This window comes from Vombatus ursinus, unplaced genomic scaffold, assembly GCF_900497805.2.
Source record: "Vombatus ursinus unplaced genomic scaffold, bare-nosed wombat genome assembly UNPS02014804.1, whole genome shotgun sequence".
NCBI lineage: Eukaryota > Metazoa > Chordata > Mammalia > Diprotodontia > Vombatidae > Vombatus > Vombatus ursinus.
The window spans coordinates 6,900,932-6,919,647 of record NW_020954582.1 but is presented as its reverse complement, the minus strand read 5'-3'; the positions used below and the strand labels follow the sequence as shown (position 1 = coordinate 6,919,647).

At 39.2% G+C, this 18,716-nt stretch overlaps 1 protein-coding gene across 1 annotated transcript in view; it reads right to left on the bottom strand.

The window, feature by feature from the left end:
• NEGR1 (neuronal growth regulator 1) overlaps positions 1-18,716 on the bottom strand; it is a 1,063,275-nt gene that overhangs the window by 444,628 nt on the left and 599,931 nt on the right. The window contains exon 4 of the mRNA XM_027874094.1: positions 7,391-7,516. Coding sequence (XP_027729895.1) covers positions 7,391-7,516 — 126 coding nt within the window. The remainder of the gene's footprint in view (positions 1-7,390; positions 7,517-18,716) is intronic.

The following is an 18,716-nucleotide window of genomic DNA, read 5'->3' as shown; positions in this document are numbered from 1 at the left end:
GTGTGTGTGTGTGTGTGTGTGTGTGTGTGTGTGTGTGTGTGTGTGTGTGTGTGTGTAGTGGGGGAGCAAAGTATGGGTATGGGAAAATAGAAGCTTTGGTATAACAAAGGTGTAAGTCAATATTTTCCTTCTAAATTCATTCCAATGGCCAAAGGGACACACTGAGATTCAAGAGTGAGGGCACAATTTTCCAAGAAATTCACATTTCTTATAATAAACAATTTATAAGAAAAACATTGAGTTGCTCCTTGTTAATTTTCTTTCTGTTGTCCAACATTTAACTGTCTATGCTCTGGCCTGGTCGCGCTGTCTCTGGGATATTGTACTCAGCTCTGGGTACACAACTGAAGAATACTGATGCACATGAGAATGTCCAGAGGAGTATAAGCTATCATTCAGCCATTTTCCAGTCATCTCTGACTCTTCATGACCTCATTTGGGGTTTTGTTGGCAAAGATACTGGAATGCTTTGTCATTTCCTCCTCCAACTCATTTTATAGATGAAGAAACTGCAGCAAACAGGGTGAAGCAGCTTGCCCAGAGTCACCCAGCTAGTAAGTGTCTGAGGTCAGATTTGAACTCAGGAAGATGAGTCTTTCTGACTCCAGGCCCAGCACTCTAACCATTGTGTGACCTAATTGCCCCCTGAGTAGGGTAAACAGGATGATAATGGGGCTTGGGATCTTGAAAAATGAGGAGCCATTGGAGAACATGGGGATTCTTAGCCTGGAGAAGAGAATACTCAGGGGGAATATGAGCCATTTTCGAGCATCGAAGGGGTTTTGTGTGGAAGAGGTAGGAGACTTACTCTGCTTCACCCTGGAGATTGGAGCTAGAAGCAATGGAAATTGTGCCCTCACTCTTGAATCTCGGTGTGTACATAGATACACCTATTTTCACACATTCATCTACAAAATCAACCCATTAATATACAATAACATGAGAGGAAGTCACTAGTTGGAGGTGGGATCAGGAGAAGTTCAAATGAGATCATGCTGGTGAATTATTTGCTCATTTCAAAACATAGTGTATAAATTCTTACTGCTGTTGTTGTTATAGCTACATACTTTTCCAAAAACCTTTTCCAATGTTGTTCAGTGTATTGATGAAGCCAACTCAACACATCTGGAATTTGGGAAATTGTTCAAAACCTCATATAACTTTATGGATCAAACTTGGTTTTTTTTGCCTGGGGTCTTTTGGAACACCTTTTGACCCAGTTTCTAATAAGTTTGTTCCCTGAACAAGTCCTGTGCTTTTCATGGTCTGTGCCCTTCTTTTCATGCTGTTCCCTACGTGGAGGACCCCTCTTCCATCTCTGCCTACAGGAATCATCCCTGACCTTCAAGGCTGAGTTGAAAGGCTGCATCCTCCAGGAAACATCCCTTGATGTTCCTTATCCTGCTCCCCAGGCAGACATGCCCTCCATTCCTCCAGACTCCTTTAACTTTTTGTTCCTCACTCCCTTGTGTTCTTGTACTCTATTCTTGTGTTTCACCTGTCTCACTATACTCAAAGAATTACGGATTTGGAGCTGGAAGAGAGATGATTCTATGATTCTATGCATCCAAATTAGAAGTTCCTTGAGGACAGGGGCAGAGTGTTATTTATCTTTGCATAGATCCCAGAACTCATCAGGGCTGTCTTGAATGTAGTATTTGCTTATCAAATTTACACTGAACTGAATGCTCTAGTTTGGGAAAGCAAAACAAATTAAAAACAAACCTGAGGAGTCCTGGTTAGCAGAGGTTGTTTGAACATAGAAAATCCATATCTTCTGGATCAGTACTATTTCGAAATATGGCTTATTTGAAAACTGTATTATGATAAGGATGTGAAAATGATTTTGAATTCATGTTCAATAACTACTGTGATGATTCATTAGGTTCAAAATACAGTTTCAAATGTTCAAAGAATTCGCTTCTTAAAAAAAAAAAGTTCTGTCAACTAAACAAGCTGGTGATGGAAACAGGGACCAGATCTACAGAAGAGGTTGTCAAAAATGCCTTAACTATTCATGAGGAAGGGGGCGTAAGCTAGATGAACTAAAATCCCACAGCTGTGGCTGTTTGGTCTTGGAAATGAGAGACATCAGAGTGACAATAGGAGGGAAGCAAGCAGTGGGATCATGGGATTTTAGGGTCATAAATCTGAAGGTGGCAGGGACCTTAGAGGTCCCCTCATTTCATAAATGAGGACAAGGGGCTCATAGATGCTAAGTAACTTGCTAAATGTCACCAGCTAGCGTCATAGGCTGTTATCAGATCTAGGTCTTTCGAACTCCAGCCATGCTGCTCCATGTACTGCTCCAGCGGATGGATAATCACTTAGCACTGGCATTTTTTTTCTTATACAAAGCTATTTATAGTCTTACCCTCCATGTCTTCCACTCTCCCATGCTTCTCAGCCCCTTGTAATCTGGCTTCCAATCTCATCACTCAACTGAAACTGCTCTCTCCAAAGTAATCATGATCTCTCAATTGTCAAATCCAATGGCTTTTTTTTTCATTTTGCATCCTTCTAAACCCCTCTGTAGCATTGAACACTGTTGACTACACACTCCAATGAAAGTACCTACTAGCTGCTCTCTCCTTTCTGTTTTCATGACCTTGTTTGCATCTGGTTCTTCTCCTGCCTATCTGACCATTCTTCCTCAGTCTCCTTTGCTGAATTATCAGCCACATTCCAGTGGCTAACTCTAGGTGTATATGAATGCTCTGTTCTCTGATATTTTATTTTCTTTCTCTATAGTCTATTAGTGAACTCCTTAATTACCACTGGTTAAATGAACATCCCTATGCAGATGACTCTAGTTTTACATAGGCTCTCCAAATCTCTCTTGATCTATAGTATCTATATAAAAAACTGCCTACTAGATATTTCAGACAGGATATCCTGTAGGCATTTCAAACTCAACATGTAGAAAACAGCAACTACTTTTCTGCCAAAATAGATCCTTCTTCGAAATTCCCATCTTTTTGTTCAGGACAATAATGTTCTTCTAGTCACCCTACCCAGACCTAGAGTCCTGCTTGATTCCTGTCTCTCCCTTACTCCATTTATTCAATCTATTGCTGCCTTGTTGATGCTACCTGCACAGGATTTCTTGCTATCTGTCCTCTTCTTTGTACTCACACTGCCATTCCCATAGGTCACACCTTTGTCACATCTTACCTCACCTGTTATAACACTGCTTAACTGAACTCTGGCCTTCAAATCTTAACTTCCTTCATTGGAATAGCCACCCAGTTGTGATATTGGTAAAGCATGTGTCCGACCATGTCACTCTCAGGATCAATAAATATCAGTGTTTCCCTAATACCTCTGGGATCAAACACAAAGTCCTTTGTTCGGCATCTCAAACCCTTCACACCCTGTCTCCAGACTGCCTTTCTAGGTTTCTAATGAATCACTTCCCTTCACAGACACAGCTGTCTAGCCATACTAGTCTTTTGACTGTTCCAAAACACTGCATATTATATCTCTTCTCTCCAGGTTTTTGCACAAGTAGTACCCTGTCCTTAAAGTCCTCCTTTGTGACTGCTTCTTGGAAGCCTTTGTTTGCTTCAAGAACCCTCTGCATGGGGCCTCTCTGGTTCATGCCAGGCACTAGTGTTCCCCCACATAACCCTGGATTTATTGTGTCTGTATTTTGTTTACACTTTTATGTGCATCTGGCTGCTTCATTTTTGTCTTTATATTCCCCTGTAGCTAGCACGGTGACAGACACAGAATGAGCACTCAATAAGTATGCCTTGGCAAATTGTCTGATTGGTTCTTTCCGGGCTTTCATTTTCAACTTGAATAAGTCACGAGAGCGGCAAGGACAACTCAAATTTAATGGGATGTTTGTTAAGCACCTACTATGTGCAGACCACTGTGAGAGATACTGGCATATAAAAAGACAAAAATTTAAAGTCTCTGCCCTCTAGTTTATACTGTGGTGAAGGTAGGAGAGAAACATTGGGATAGATAAAGAAACTTTTCCTATGAAGACGGAGTAACCGCTAACGGATGAGGCAAGACCTGTGGTGGGAGGCAAGACATGAACTGAGCCTCAAAAAAGGTAGACATGCCAAGTGGCATTTTGGATGAAGAGGGAGAGTGCTCCAGACACGGGAGGAAGACCATTACAAGCAAAGTAGGAGGAAGATGGAATGCAGAGTCTGTGGAAGGGCCCACTGGCCACTTTTCCTCTATAGACCAAGCAGGTAAGAAGAGTCTGGGAGGGCCAGGTAGGGGCAAGGGATTCAAGGGAAGAGTCAGAAATGTTCAAGGATTTGATCTCAAGTTCAAATACTTTTTTTATCAATCTCACACCCTTTGATTCACATTTAAAGAAGTTACTTCAAACTTCTCAGTTATGAGTGGCCTGACCAGAAGAGAGAAGATACTTGGCCACATCAGTGTGTTGATAGCTCTGGGATTTCATAATCTACAGAAACTTAAGATGGCCTTAGACAATAAATGCCCATTGAGTATAAGTGAAAATGAGGGGCGTTTAAAAGTGTCTAAGAAATTTGGTTTTAAAATTCAATTCTTCCTTTGAAATGCATCTCTTTCCTTGTTTTTTTTTTCTTAAAGAAAATAGCTTAATTGACAGTTATCCCTTTTCATAATTAATTTTATTATTTTTTCCTAAAAAAGAAGAGAAAATTTGTTGCTTTGAGTAGATAACTCTTTTCAAATATTCAACTTTTTTGAATGTAAACAGTCCAAAATAGGATAACATGTGATCTAGTTGCAGTTACCAAATTGCTGACAATATTATCCAATATAGATAACCATCTTCAAAAAGTGGTCGCTGGACAAATCAACACCATGGAAGTGACAGGGAATTTTACATGGTAAAGAATAGGATTAGATGATGTGAAACGTGATCATTGGGTGACAGAAAGAGTTCCTCAGTATCGGTGATTAAGGTGGGTAGCTTGAGCAATGATCAAAATAGTCACTGGCTCAGTTCTAGTTAAGAGGGAGCACAGAGATTGAGAACGCATAAGGACCTGCCTACCGTATCTACATATTTGGTTAAAGAGACATTGTACTTCTTCATTGAACCCAGCAGTGATGGTCCATTTACACAGTGGCATGCATGGTTTTAGTAATTTTTAAAATGTGGGGCTTGGAATAGACCTAAGGCTTCTCCCAGCTCAAATTCTATGATCTTAAGTCAGTGACTAATATTTCAGAACACATGCCAATCATTGGTAATATATGTAAACTGGTTCAAAGTTCATGTATATCCATTTTCTGATTTGAAAATAAAAAGAAAGAGTTAGCTTTGATGAACTCAAGAGCTATTTCTAGCTTTAAAGATATGATCCTATGATTGAAGATTATGCCCTTTTTAATGTAAGAGGGTCCTTTCTTTGATGCCACATTGTGGCCTGGAGGTGACTCCAGCTTCCTACACCATCAGAGAATGAATTCTGATGCATCACATAGAACTGGAAAGGCAGTACATTCAGTTTCTTCATTAGGGTCATAGGATCATAGAGGTAGAGGACCCTCGGTGGTATAATACAATTACTAATCCTATTTGCTAATTTTAAATATGAAGAGACTGAAGCCCAGGATTAGTGACTTGTCAAATGTCACAAAGGTAGTAAGCATCAGAGGGAAGATCTGAACCCACAAAATCTTATTCTTGAGTCAGTACTCTATCCATTGATAAATTCTATTAAACTTTAAGATTCTTTTGACTAAAGAGCAGCTTAGCTCTTTTTTTGGAGACTCAACACCAGGTTCGATAGACGTTGATACAATTTTCAACTATACCCTGCCTTAGTTATATGACTATGTATATATATATATATACACACATACACACACACAAAAAATATATATGATATGTATGATATAGACTATATAGACTTAGGTCCATCTATCTCACAAGTGGCAGAGGTCTGGAGAATTAGGTGGGTAGAACATGTACCAACACCAATAAAATACTTGACGTATGGAAGCAGAGGATGAAGGAAGTTGAGCCACAGAGATGGAATGGCTTGTCTAAGGTTGAACCATCTATTTAGTAGCTTAGTAGCACTCCCAGTACTACAGCAAATACCTTTATGCGACCTTGCATGATAAACCAATAATCTCTGCAAATCTAAGGGTTAATATGTTTTTCGATTAGTCTTCCTGAGACAGAAAGAAATGTCTTATTAGCCATGGAGTGGGCTGTGCTCAGAGATGTGAGAAGCTCTTATACTCCAGGAATATCATCAAAGTTGTAAATGCATGTTCCATAAGTATATAATGGAGTCATATTGATTTTTTCTTACATTACTGCAAATATTAAGCATGTGATATGGGCAAGTCTCATTAGTCCTACTGCCTAAATGAGGAAGCTCCAAGACATTTAAGGATAAATAATATTAAAGAAAGCATTAGCAGAATAAAATGGAAATTCCAAATTCCAACACTTACAGAAAACATTCCATTCTGACTTCTATTTTAAAAATCCTTTCCATCACCCACATTTGAAGTTATTTCCTCTAAAACTACACAAAACAATTCATTCAAACCCTAGTTACCTTAAATGAGATGCACATCCTATAATAAACCATCCTCATGGAAGTTACCTTTACTTTCTTTGATCAAACATTAAGAAATGGCTTTCATGTAACTTGAGTTAAAAAAAATATGGAGCTAAGGAAAGTTTTAAGTATTCATTTATCCATAAATAATCATTTGACTTTGCTTATTGGGCATGGACCTAGAACTGGGATATCCTGTGTTCTAGTCCCAAGTGCTAAACGAGAGAGCTACCCTAATTTCAATTCTAAATCACTTGACATCCCAGGACTGATTTCCTTCCTTTGCAAAAGGAGAGAGTGTGGTTCAATTATCATGAAGTTACCTCTAGTTCTAAAACACTTACTAAAATTGGAAGCAAAACTCCTTAATTTGCAGAACCTCAGCCTCTTCAGATCCTGCCTCTGATCCTTATTACTTTCATTACTTTGGACATGTCATTTCTATTCCCTCAGCATAAATTTCCCTCCATTAAAATGAGAAGGTTGGACTAGAGCACAGCTAAGGTCCCATGAGGTTCTAGATTTCTGAGTCTCTGACTGATGACCTCAGCAGGTAATACCTAACTTTAGAGGTATGAAGCCGAGACTGAATTAGTACAAATGTTCAGTGTAAAACAAACTTTCTTATCCAAGATATCTCCACTTAAGACTTCATCCACTTAAAAAAAAGGACAACAACAAGGCGAGATTTTCTTGATGAAAGAACACCACTACCAGAGCATTTATGACTCAAGAAAACATTACCAATTCCACAGGAAAACATTCAGTGACATTCCTGACAGGGTGAATAGATGAAGTGACAGGAGGATAATGAACAGGAAAAACAGAGCTAAGACATTTCCGTTTACCTGAGGGGGAGATATGTCTCCAAGAAATGGAAGGCTCTGGTTTCCCAGTTGCCAGGCAAGTAAGGGTGACATTGGTTCCTTCATTGACAGTCATGTCAGTTGAGATGTCATATATCTTCGGAGGAACTGAAATGGCAAAACATGCAATGGTGAGGAAAAAGAAAGCAAATGAAACCAAAAAGGTCAGATTACATCAGGCCACAACTGATTCATTCCCTGGAGCCATTTAATCAGACTAAAGGAGATGAATGCCTATGCCCTGTAGTCGTCAGCTGGCGCACAGATTCCCCAAGCTCCCCATCCATTCTGCAACAGAACAGGCACAACTCTAAATGGAATAGTTAATGGCTAGGAAAACATGAACATTTATCAAAATAATTATTCTGATTGGATAGCAAAAATGGAAATTGTATCTGCACTGTTGGGCACTAATATGGCGAGTCTCTTGAAGAGGACGAAGAAGAACCATGACACCTATGAATCCCAGATCAGAAAAAAAAAAAAAAGAACAGGTTAAAATGTCTCTCCTAATCTGCATTTAGATGGCCATGAGGAGTTTATCTGAACATGATCTGAATGTGCTAGAGAAGTCAATCCTTCTGCCTCTACTAACTTCCTTCCTGATTTGTGTCAGGATCCTTTTGGGTTGGTTGCAATAACAGCAACAGACATAGAAAACTTTAGACTTGTTTCCTACCAGCCTGGCTCAGTAGCTATGAACAGAATCTAGCAAATAAGTCAGCCTTAGGAGACAGGAGGTCTGAGATTGAGTCCTGTTTTTGCTATGTGTCTATGGGACCTTAGGTGAAATACTAGACATTTTTGGCCACCGATTCTAGCATCTGTAAAATGGAAGAGGTGTAATAGATATCCCCAAGAGTTCCTTCTAGCTTTTAGGAACTACCTCCTGACCTCATAGCAGCAGGGAAAAAAATGGTAACATAAATACATATATGCACACATATATGTGCATATACATATATATATACATACACACAAAAATATGTGTATATGTGTATATCTATACCTATATAATGAATTTTATGATAGTAGAGTCTTGCTTTATATGGGACTAGAAGCAGCTATGTGTTACAATAGAGAGAATCTTAGATGGGGAGTCTCGAAGACCTATGTTCAAATCCTGCTTCAGATAATACTTACTCATGTGACTGTGGGATAATCAATTAACCCCCCTCAGCCTTAGTTTCCCCATCTATAAATTGTGTCATATAATAATGCCTGGCACAGAGTAAGTACATAATAAATGCTTGTTGACTGATTTATCACTTAATTCACAGGCTTGTTATGGAGATCAAATGAGGGAATATACATAAAGAACTTTGGAAATCTTAAAACGATGTAGAAATGTTAGCTATAATTACAGTTGTGATAATGAAAATATAATACTTATAATAATTACTTATAATTAAATGACACCCTTATAAAATATGCTGATTGGTATTATTGTTTTATATTAATACTCTTATTAAATTGTGATATGAGATACATAAGCCGCCTTGGATAATGGCCAAGGTAGGCTTATCTCTTTAAAAAAAAATATTTCAGCCACTCATGACCATCTCAGTGCTAATCAGGAGAGAAATTTTAACGTTTTTTTTTTCCTGACCTGGGATCCATAGGTATCATGGTCCCCCTCACCCCCTACAAGAGATTTACCATATTAGTCATCAACAGTGTAGACACTCAATCAAATTTAACCTAACTGTAGCTCAAAATCTCCAAACAAATGAATCAGGAGCAGGGAGCGCAGGTCTATGCCACCAGGCTTAGTTCAGATCCTCTGAAGCAGAATTTTGATTGGTATGATTTTTTTTCGCTAAAGTCCCTGTTTATCCATTATTTATTCCATGATCTATTATTCTAAATTATTAATAATGATGACAAACATTTTCTATAACTTTAAAAAAATTTACAAAGTAATTTCACAACAACGTTCTCAGTTGGATGTGGGAGTATAATTATTCTCATGTTACAAATGAAGACACAAAGGGCTTGTCTGTGGTCATACAGCCAGCAATTCCTGGAGCCATGATTCACCTCAGGTCTCTCCTGATTCCCCACCCACTATTCTTATTACTGTATCACATTGACCCTTGCAAGCTAGAATTAAAATTCTAGTTGATGCCTAATAATTCAAGGAATTACTAGAGAATGTTATCCACGGCATGGATAATGGCCTGTCCTGGTCCTCTGGTTTCTTGAGAAAAAAAATTGACTATTGTAATTGTGCTAAAACCGTATAGTGATGGGATGCCAAGAGAATTGTCAATACCTATAGCCTAAATTTTCACTTTTAGTTTTCTTTTAATAAAAAGCAATACCATTTACAAAATATTCAGGATGGTTCTTTATGACTACAAAATATTTGGTTCTATGTAACAAATGCTTTAAGTGTAGTAAATATCTCCTATTAAGCATAGGCCATTACGCCTATTTTCCAATTACATACTTTAATTGACTTTTACAATTTATTATCTTAAGTTTTCAACAAGGTCCCCTTCTAAGACAGCGAATCAAAATTACCAATCCCAAACCAAAGACTGCTTCTTTCTTCACTGAAAGAGGGAGCAGGAGAAAGACATTTGAGTCCTCTGGAATAAAATCTCGTAGTAAGACACAAAGGCCAGAAAATAAGCATCATTTCAGTGTGACTTAGGGGGTTAAATAAGGAAAATCAATTTGCTACACTAAAAGTAAAGAGTTGTTAGATACTGGAAAGATTTGGGGACAGTAAACTTGATATATATTAACGACCAGCATAAAATAAGGACGATCAAAATAATATGGCGTTCTCTCCTCTTACACATAGTTGGAAAGGGAAACACTGCCTCCCGTTCCCATTTTCCCTGAGCACTCTAGAATTTCTCAGCGTTTGCTGTGCCATTAATCTTCAGGTCTGGTTTTGTTCATCAATGAGACACGTTGGAAGTACATCTGGCCATAAGATTCAGTTTTTGAAGCTGTTTTTCAAGCAGACTCCCTGCCTTCTGGCACAGTTCTCCCCCATCAGAGGCCTTTGAGCAAATGCTAGGTGACAGCTTACTGAGGATCCTGTACAAGTGATTCCTTTTTAGGGATGAAGCCCTAAGCCTTGAGGATGCTTCTAATGGTGAAAATCTACTATACGATGTCAAATGGTGCACTTTGTTGAAAAACTCCCTAAATTCCTTTGGACACACTCCTTTACTTTGAAGATGTTGGAAACAAGTGGTAACATATTATGAAGGCTTACTACTGGGCTATGCACCCACTGGCTGAAAAAAATCAATCGGCGTCCCGTAGCATTCAGTTCAGACTCTAAAGTGAATGTTAAATGAAATACAAAGGGTTGGGCAATGGTTCAGAGCTCCAGATGTTTCACAATGTCATATTTAGTCATTTTCTTCCCAGGGTCTCATCAATTCAACACATTCAATGAAAGCTGGTAAACATTTACTAAATATCTGCTATGTATAAGGCAATATGTTAGGTAATGGTGATACAAAGACGAAAAATGAAGTTGCCCTTGTCCTCAAGGAGTTTACATTCTACTGAGGGCATACATCATGCCTATTTTACAGAAGAGGAAACTGACAATGAGAGAGATTAAATGACTTGTACATTGTTGCCCAGCTTGTGTGTGTTGGGGTGGGATTTGAACTCATGTCTCTCCTGACTAAATTTAGCACTCTTCCTATAACACTATTCTGCTTCTTCAGACACGTGCACAGATTGGGGTTTGGAGAAAGGGAAGCTCCATCTGCTGTTTCTACTTGTGCACCACCTGGGAGACCACAGACATCCATGTGCCATAAGAATTCAGCCAAATTGTATGCACACTATCATGTGGAGTAAGGAAGAAATGTTGGGCTAGTGCATTTTCAAGTTTGTTCTATTTAAACTTCTCCTTTTTTAAGTTCATTCCCATTATAGATTTCTTAAACTCAACAAACCAGCTTGTGAGGTGTGAGATTTGAGAGAGGAAAAGTAGCTGCAACTATTTTTTTTTCTTTGAATTGCATATGTTTTGGGACGCAGGGATGTAATAAAGAAATAAATGATCTGAAAACCCACCAATAGGTATGAAGAAGGAAAGGCAATTATTTGCTTTGCTGGTGCCTTTGCTCCCAGTCAATAGGCCATTCAGATTTTTCACATATGGCTTCTGAACTAGTAGGAATCATAGCTCCCCAGCCTGGTTATGCCTCTTCATTAGCAGTCATCTGAAATGACGCTCTCCTCAGAACAGAACCATTGTCAATGCTTAAAGAAGGCCAAACAAAAAAAAAGAAGTAAATTTTTAAAATGTGGTGTCAGTACTCTCCAAAAGCATCAATGAATTAATCATTATCCAGGTCCCCGCAACGTGCATAGAACTGTGGCTAGCGGCATTCAATGCACACAACTCCCGCTCCTGTATCTGTCCTCCCTTTGCTGCTAAATTCCTTGAGAACGGTAGGTGCCTCTACCTTCTTTCCTCTCATTCCCTTCTTAACTTGGTGGTCTAGCTTCTGGCCTCATCATTCAATTACCAAAGTTACTGACATTATTTTCCTTGCCATTTCTAATGGCGTTTTCTCAATCCTCACCCTTCTGTAGCAGTTCACACTATTGAGCACCCTCTGTCTGGCACTCTCTTCTCTCTAGGTTTTCATGACGTTGCTCTCCCCTAATACCCTTTATCTGCCTGATTTCTCTTTCATGGTCTCCTTTGCAGTATATTCGGACATATCACACTCCCTAATGGGGGGATCTCCCAAGACTCTGGTCTGGGCCACTTCTCTTCTGTCTCTATACTATTTTGCTTGGAAGCTGTTTCTATTTATTCAATTATTATCGATGTAGATAAGCTTCAGATCTACTTGTCCAGGCCTAATCTCGTTTTTGGCCTCCGGTCTTGCATCTCCAATTGCCTGTTGCATATCTCAAACTGGATGTCCCATAAACATCTTAAACTGAGTTTATTTTCTCTCCCCTCCAGACGTTCCCCTCTTCCCAACTTTCCTGTTAATACAAACCATTCTCCCAGTTACATAGGCTTGAGACCACGGCATCATCTTTGACTCCTCATTCACTCACACCTCTCCATCTCTATCAGCTGTCAAATCCATTTATTTCTACCTTTCAACAGATTTCACATGTGCCACCTTCTCTAAAGGCACATGTGCCCAGAGACGGCTCGGTGGGCCTGCAATCAGGAAAACCTGAGATCAAATCTGACCTCAGACACTTTTTAGCTGTGTGACTCTGGGCGAGTCACTTACCTTCTTTCTGTCTGTCTCAGTTTCCTCAACTATAAATGAAGGTAAGAATAGCACCTACCTCCCAGGGTAGTCATGAGATCAAATGAGGTATTTTTAAAGTGTTTAGCATGGTGTCTGGTATATAGCAGGTGGTTAATAAAGGCTTGTCCCCTTCCCTCTCCTCTCTTCTGACATTGCAACTGCCCCAGTACAAACGTTTGTCATTTCATGCCTGTGCTATCTGCTCTTGTCTCTCTGCCTGAAGTCTCTCCCCATTTCAACATGGCCTCCATTAGGCTGTCCCATTGATCTCGATTGAGCAGATTGGACCAGGTCATCTTCCTAGTCCACAAACTCCAATATCTCCCTATTGAATCCAGGATCAAATAGAAAACCTTCTCTCCAGAATTTTAAGCCCTTTATGCCCCATCCTTTTCCTACCTTGCCAGTGCTTTTAAACCTTGCTCCCCTGCACCTAGTCTGGGATTCAATGACACTGGATTCTCAATGTTCCTCACATAGGTCCTCCCTCTCTGGACCACAAATGTTTTCTCTGGCTATCGCCTGGGCCTGGGAAGCTCTCTCTCCTCTTCTGGGCCTCTTGGCTTTCCTGGCTTCCTTCAAGTCTCAGCTAAAGTCCCATCCTGTACAAGCAGACTTTCCCAGTCCTCCTTAATCTCTGTGGCATCTCACTAACCCAATTCAGCTTGTCTCTATCATTTGCACAAAGTCGTTTTCATGATCTTTTCACATTCAGCTGGCAGGGCAGGGACTGCCTTCTGCTTTTCTTTGCATCCCAGTACTTAGCAGCCCACCTGACCCAGACTGACTTCCCCTGTAGAATGGGATCTCCCCGAGGGCAGGCACTACCTCATTTTTATTTAGTTTTGGGGCCAAGCACAATGCCCAGTCCCTAGTAAGACCCTGATAAATGCTTGCTCATTAACTTAAGTGTTAAGTACAGAGAAGAAATTTGAGAGGAGTTAGACAAGTGAGTATGTTCACTAAAATCTTAGTTTGAAGAGTCTCTCCATCCTAGGAATTCACCTACATGGCTTCCTGAATGACATTTTAACATGAATCAGCTTCTGGACCATGCTCTTACAAATGCTGATTTTTTAGTCAGGCAGTCTCAGAGGGGGAAAAAAAGAAATACGAGAAGAGTAACATAATGATATTTTGGTCATAAGCATATTTCAAATCGATGTATATTATTTACTAAACAGATAAAGATCTTACTTATCATCTCATTTAAAGATTTTACTTACAAAAGGATGAAAGCTTTCAAGATAACTAACAAATGCCTATCTGTGGATTTTTAAAAGTGTTTTGCATTGCTACACAATGGCATTCAAACATTCACACCCTTGGGGATAATAATACTGAATTATATATTTATTGTTAATCTACCAATGCAAATTATGTAAGTAAAATGCAGAAAAATGATTGTCATGACATAAGTGAGTCCCTAAATAAAGCAGCAGAAGAGGAGAAATTAAAGATTTCAATCTGAATTAGACAAGTTTTCTGTCCTAGTGAGACTCTTAATTGAGGGTAGACCCAACCTGAAGTCAACATCCATAATTAATTGGTGTGTAGAAGTTCAATAGATCATAAAAGCCCGGAGACTGTCCCAACATTGGAGTTGTGAAATGGAGCTTAAGCTGGCATTGGAATAAGAGAGGTTTTCCAATATTAGTAGCTACTTTTGGAAATGAACTTTTGGAAACTACTTTTGGAAATGAACTTTGGTTTGGGGTCTCGCATTACTGAACTGCTTTGGGTATATTTTATTCCATAATTTACATATTGAGAATGATTCACATTATTCTTTAGAAGCTGTTTTTACATATCTATTGATCAATCAATAAACATTTATTAAGTGCCTAGTATGGGCATCTAAGTAACACAGTGGATAGAGTGCTGGGCTTGAAGTCAGGAAGACATCTTTCTGAGTTCAAATATGACACTTATTATCTGTGCAACTCTAGGCAAATCACTCCACCCTGTTTGTCTCAGTTTTCTCATCTGTAAAATGAGCTGGAAAAAAAAGTGACCAAAAACTCCAGTTTCTTTGCCAAGAAAACACCAAATGGGGTCATGAAGAGTCAGGCATGACTGAAAAACAATTCAACAACAAATGCCTGGCATGAATGAGTCATAGTGCTATCTGCTGGGGATGCAAAGACAAAAATTCAGCAGTCCTTACTCTATATAGGGAGCTCACTCTTTATAGGAGGAGATAACATATGATCCTCTTTTCCTTACAAACAAACAATAAATTCCAGGTAATTTTGGGTATGAAACATTAACAGCAGGAAGGAGGAAGGAATTCAAATAGCCTTGTGTAGAATAAGGCTCTTGGACTAGGCAGTGAAGGAAATGAGGCATTCTAAGACACGATGATGGAATGGAGCAGTGATGTCTCCATTACCTGTATGTGGATTATCCACAATGTTTACATGCTATCTCAGATCCTCCTTTGCCTGCTCCTTCACCACCTCTCAAGCATCCCGTCTTACCCAAGTATCTGTCAGTTTTGTCTCAGGGGATGCAGTCAATTTAGTCAAAGTTGAATTCATGAGATAAACATGATTTTCAAGAATCCCATCAGGACACTCCAAATTAAAAAAAAATAAATGCTTTGATTATTGTCTATTTGAAATCATAGTCCATCATTATCAATGATTGTTTTAAGTGAAATTGTAGAATATAAGAATCAGAAGAGACTCTGGCAGTCACTTAGTTCAACTTGTATCTGAAACATAAATTCTCTCCACACAATATTTCTGATAAGCGTTCATTCCTTTTCCCCCTCAAAATACACCAGTGATAAGAAAGTCATTAACTTTCTCTTAAAAGAACAGTCATTGACTCCTCTGAAAGGAGTCAATCAATAAATACTCTTGATCAATAAACATTTAATAAGTACCTACTATGTGCCAGCCACTATGCCAAGTTTTGAAGGAGCTCATGTCATTTTTTTTATTGGACAGCTCCAATTTGTTGGGAAATTTCTCCTTATATTGAAGCAAAATGTGCTCTCTTATGAATTCCACCCATTTGGATCTAGTTTGTCCTTGGGGTCAAAGGGTAATTTTAGTGCTTTTCCATGTGAAAACCCATCACATATCTTGCTATTTATTCACCTAGCAGCTGAACATCACCACTTTCTTCAATCATTTTCATACTGTTTGAATTTCCTCAAGATCCCTGGATCCCTCCTTTGGACTCACATTAATTTGCCAATGGTCTTCCTAAAATGCAGAACTGAAAACAGTGCTTTAGATGTGGTCTGAGTGATGCAAGGCCAAGTGTTACTAACCCCTCCTTCAACATCAACTGTGTTGTCAATCGACGTAAGTTAGTATCACATTTAGTGGTTGTTGTTTTGGTTTCATGGAGGGTCTGGGGTAGGCTTGTCTGGCTTCCATAGAACACTACACTAAACCTCCCAGCTCCTATTTTCTGGGCCAGCAGACTTGTGATTTCTTCAGCATTGTGAACTCCTGGCATGGAAATTCCCTCCCTGGGTGGAGATTGAGAACTCAACTATACCTAACATCTAAAGAGTTACCTGAGGACATTTAGACTGTCTTTCCCTTGGTTACCCAGAGAGTATATGACAGAGGAAGGAGAGGAAGTCTCCTGTAACAGTACAGAAATGCAAATAACCAGAGGTCAGCCCTGCCACAATTTTTAGCCCCTCACCCCACCCCCCTCATCTCTCCGCCCAATTCATCATGGATTTTAGAACAGGAAATTGAATGCTGTGGGTATCTGAAGAAAGGCCAAATAATCTCTGGTTCACTGGAATAGTGAGTATACAGAGGAGGGGTTTGAATTGGTTCTGGCAGCTTAGTCAGTCAGTCAATAAGCATTCATTAAGGGCCTCTTATGTTCCAGTCACTGCATGAAATACTAGATATAGAACACTGACATTGAGTCAGGAAGATCTGAGTTCAAATAGCTCCTTAGACCCTCCCAAATTGGGTCTCTTTGAGAAAGTCACTTAATTATTCAAGGCCTGAATTTCTTCATCATTATAATGTGACTAATATTATCAACTGCCTCACTTTTTTGTATACAAAAAAAGTCAACTCAGGCAACACATATAAAATATTATACAAATATCAACTCTTGGTATTATTAGAAGCACGAGTACCAATAATCACCCATAATGCAAACAAACAAACGAACAAACATGATTTTCCTTTATATATGTTTGGTTGAAAAAGAGTTAGCTTAATAGATTTTTTTGAAGGTAACTAAAAATGAAAGATGTAGGTAGAAGTTATTTTAATTGGAAATACTCACTACAGACCATGTGGATCTATAAAAGTACACAAGAATTCTGGAATTGATAAAAGTTGGTAGTTATCACTTCACTGATAAAAGCTTTTGAGGGCCACACCACACACAAATCCATTTGGGGAACTTCCTCAAACTTCCAAAGGCCAGAAGGTGGAGGGCGCATTTATTGAAGCTGATTCATAGACACTTTCATGTTATTGAAAAACAACGATTCAGCACTTATCACAAACCACAATGTTCTGAGCACAGAAACCACCTGCTTCCTCAGCCACAGCTAAGAGAAGGAAATCATTTTTGAAAGGCTTGCCCACTTGGTGCTCTCTCTCCCTTGCTCCATGTTACCAGGGAATCTTTAGTAAGCTGCTTCTCATTGGGGGAGTATTCCTTCTGATGGAGTGTGTCCCATACGAATAAGATGTTGCCTAGACTTAAGGCTCAGCCATTCATTGTGACTTCCAGCCTTTAGGGATCTGTCAAGTTGTTCCATGGGTGCTTCCTTGGGCAACTCCAGTGACAGCCTCTCTATGACTTCATAAAAGATCTTCAATGGATCAAGGAATTAGAAAACATATGCTTTTGCACCTGTCATCGACCAGGCACCAATAAAATGTACCCATGCCCTCGATCCCTCCTTACCTCTGCAAAAAAAATCACGCTGCGGTCACCCTGGCAGTGAATTTCTCTCTAATTTACTAGGTCCTGGGTAGATAACGCAATGCATCATCAGCCCTATATGGGAAGTCTTGACAGCTTGGGAAGACGTGTTCAAACTTGCCCACCACAGGCACCACCTTCAGTAATATAGGGCCATCTACCCCACTTCAATTGCCCACAAGAACACAGCAATTTTATGTTTGCAAAACATTGTATGTATGAAGGTTTTTAGTAGACATGTCACAAACAAAAGACAAATAAAAACTCACTCCCACTCTTGATGATTTGGATAACCTTTATTTGGCTTCCCTTTCTCTGTCTATCACAGTTTTGACCCCCCCGCCCCAACACACACATACATTCACACAGACACACAGAATATATAGCTATACAAATTCAGAGCATTGGATTTAGAAAGAGAACATCAATGTACCAGCTGGCTTTTATCATCTATGAAGCAAAGTAGGCTTTGCTGGGCACAATTTGATTAGCAAAAACAATGACATACCATACAATTTATTACAGTTATAGAAATTTTAGCAAACATTTATATAATGTTTTCACAAACACTCGTTGACTCACTGTTTTAAAGTTTGCCAAGAGCACTCTATGTTATCTCACTCAATCCTTACAGCAATCCTAGGAAGGAGGTACCATCATTATTATCCTCATCCTCCATGAGGAAACTGAGACTGAGACAGGCCAGGGCAGAAGTGTGTTGGAAACAGTTCATACCAGCTTTTGACAGTTGATTGTGAACTTTTCAGTTTGAACATTTATATTTGGGAAATCAGCTAACATCCATATCAGGGTTTGATTTATTGTTTTGTGGATTGCTTGTACTTAAGGGATGGAGAAAATACTAATAATGGTAATTAAACTTAAAAATGTGTCATGATTCCGTTTCTCAGAGAACTCATTGTTCCACATTTACCAGCATGTCACTAGGTTAAAGGAATTGCCTAGGGTGACATAGCTAGAAAGCATATTTCTTCTAGGATTTGAAGAAATATCAATAGGCAAGATTTGAACTCAGGTCTTACTGACTCCAGCACTCTCTCCACTGAGACAACTAGCTGACTCCAGAGGAAGAAAGGCCACTAGAAGTCATCTAG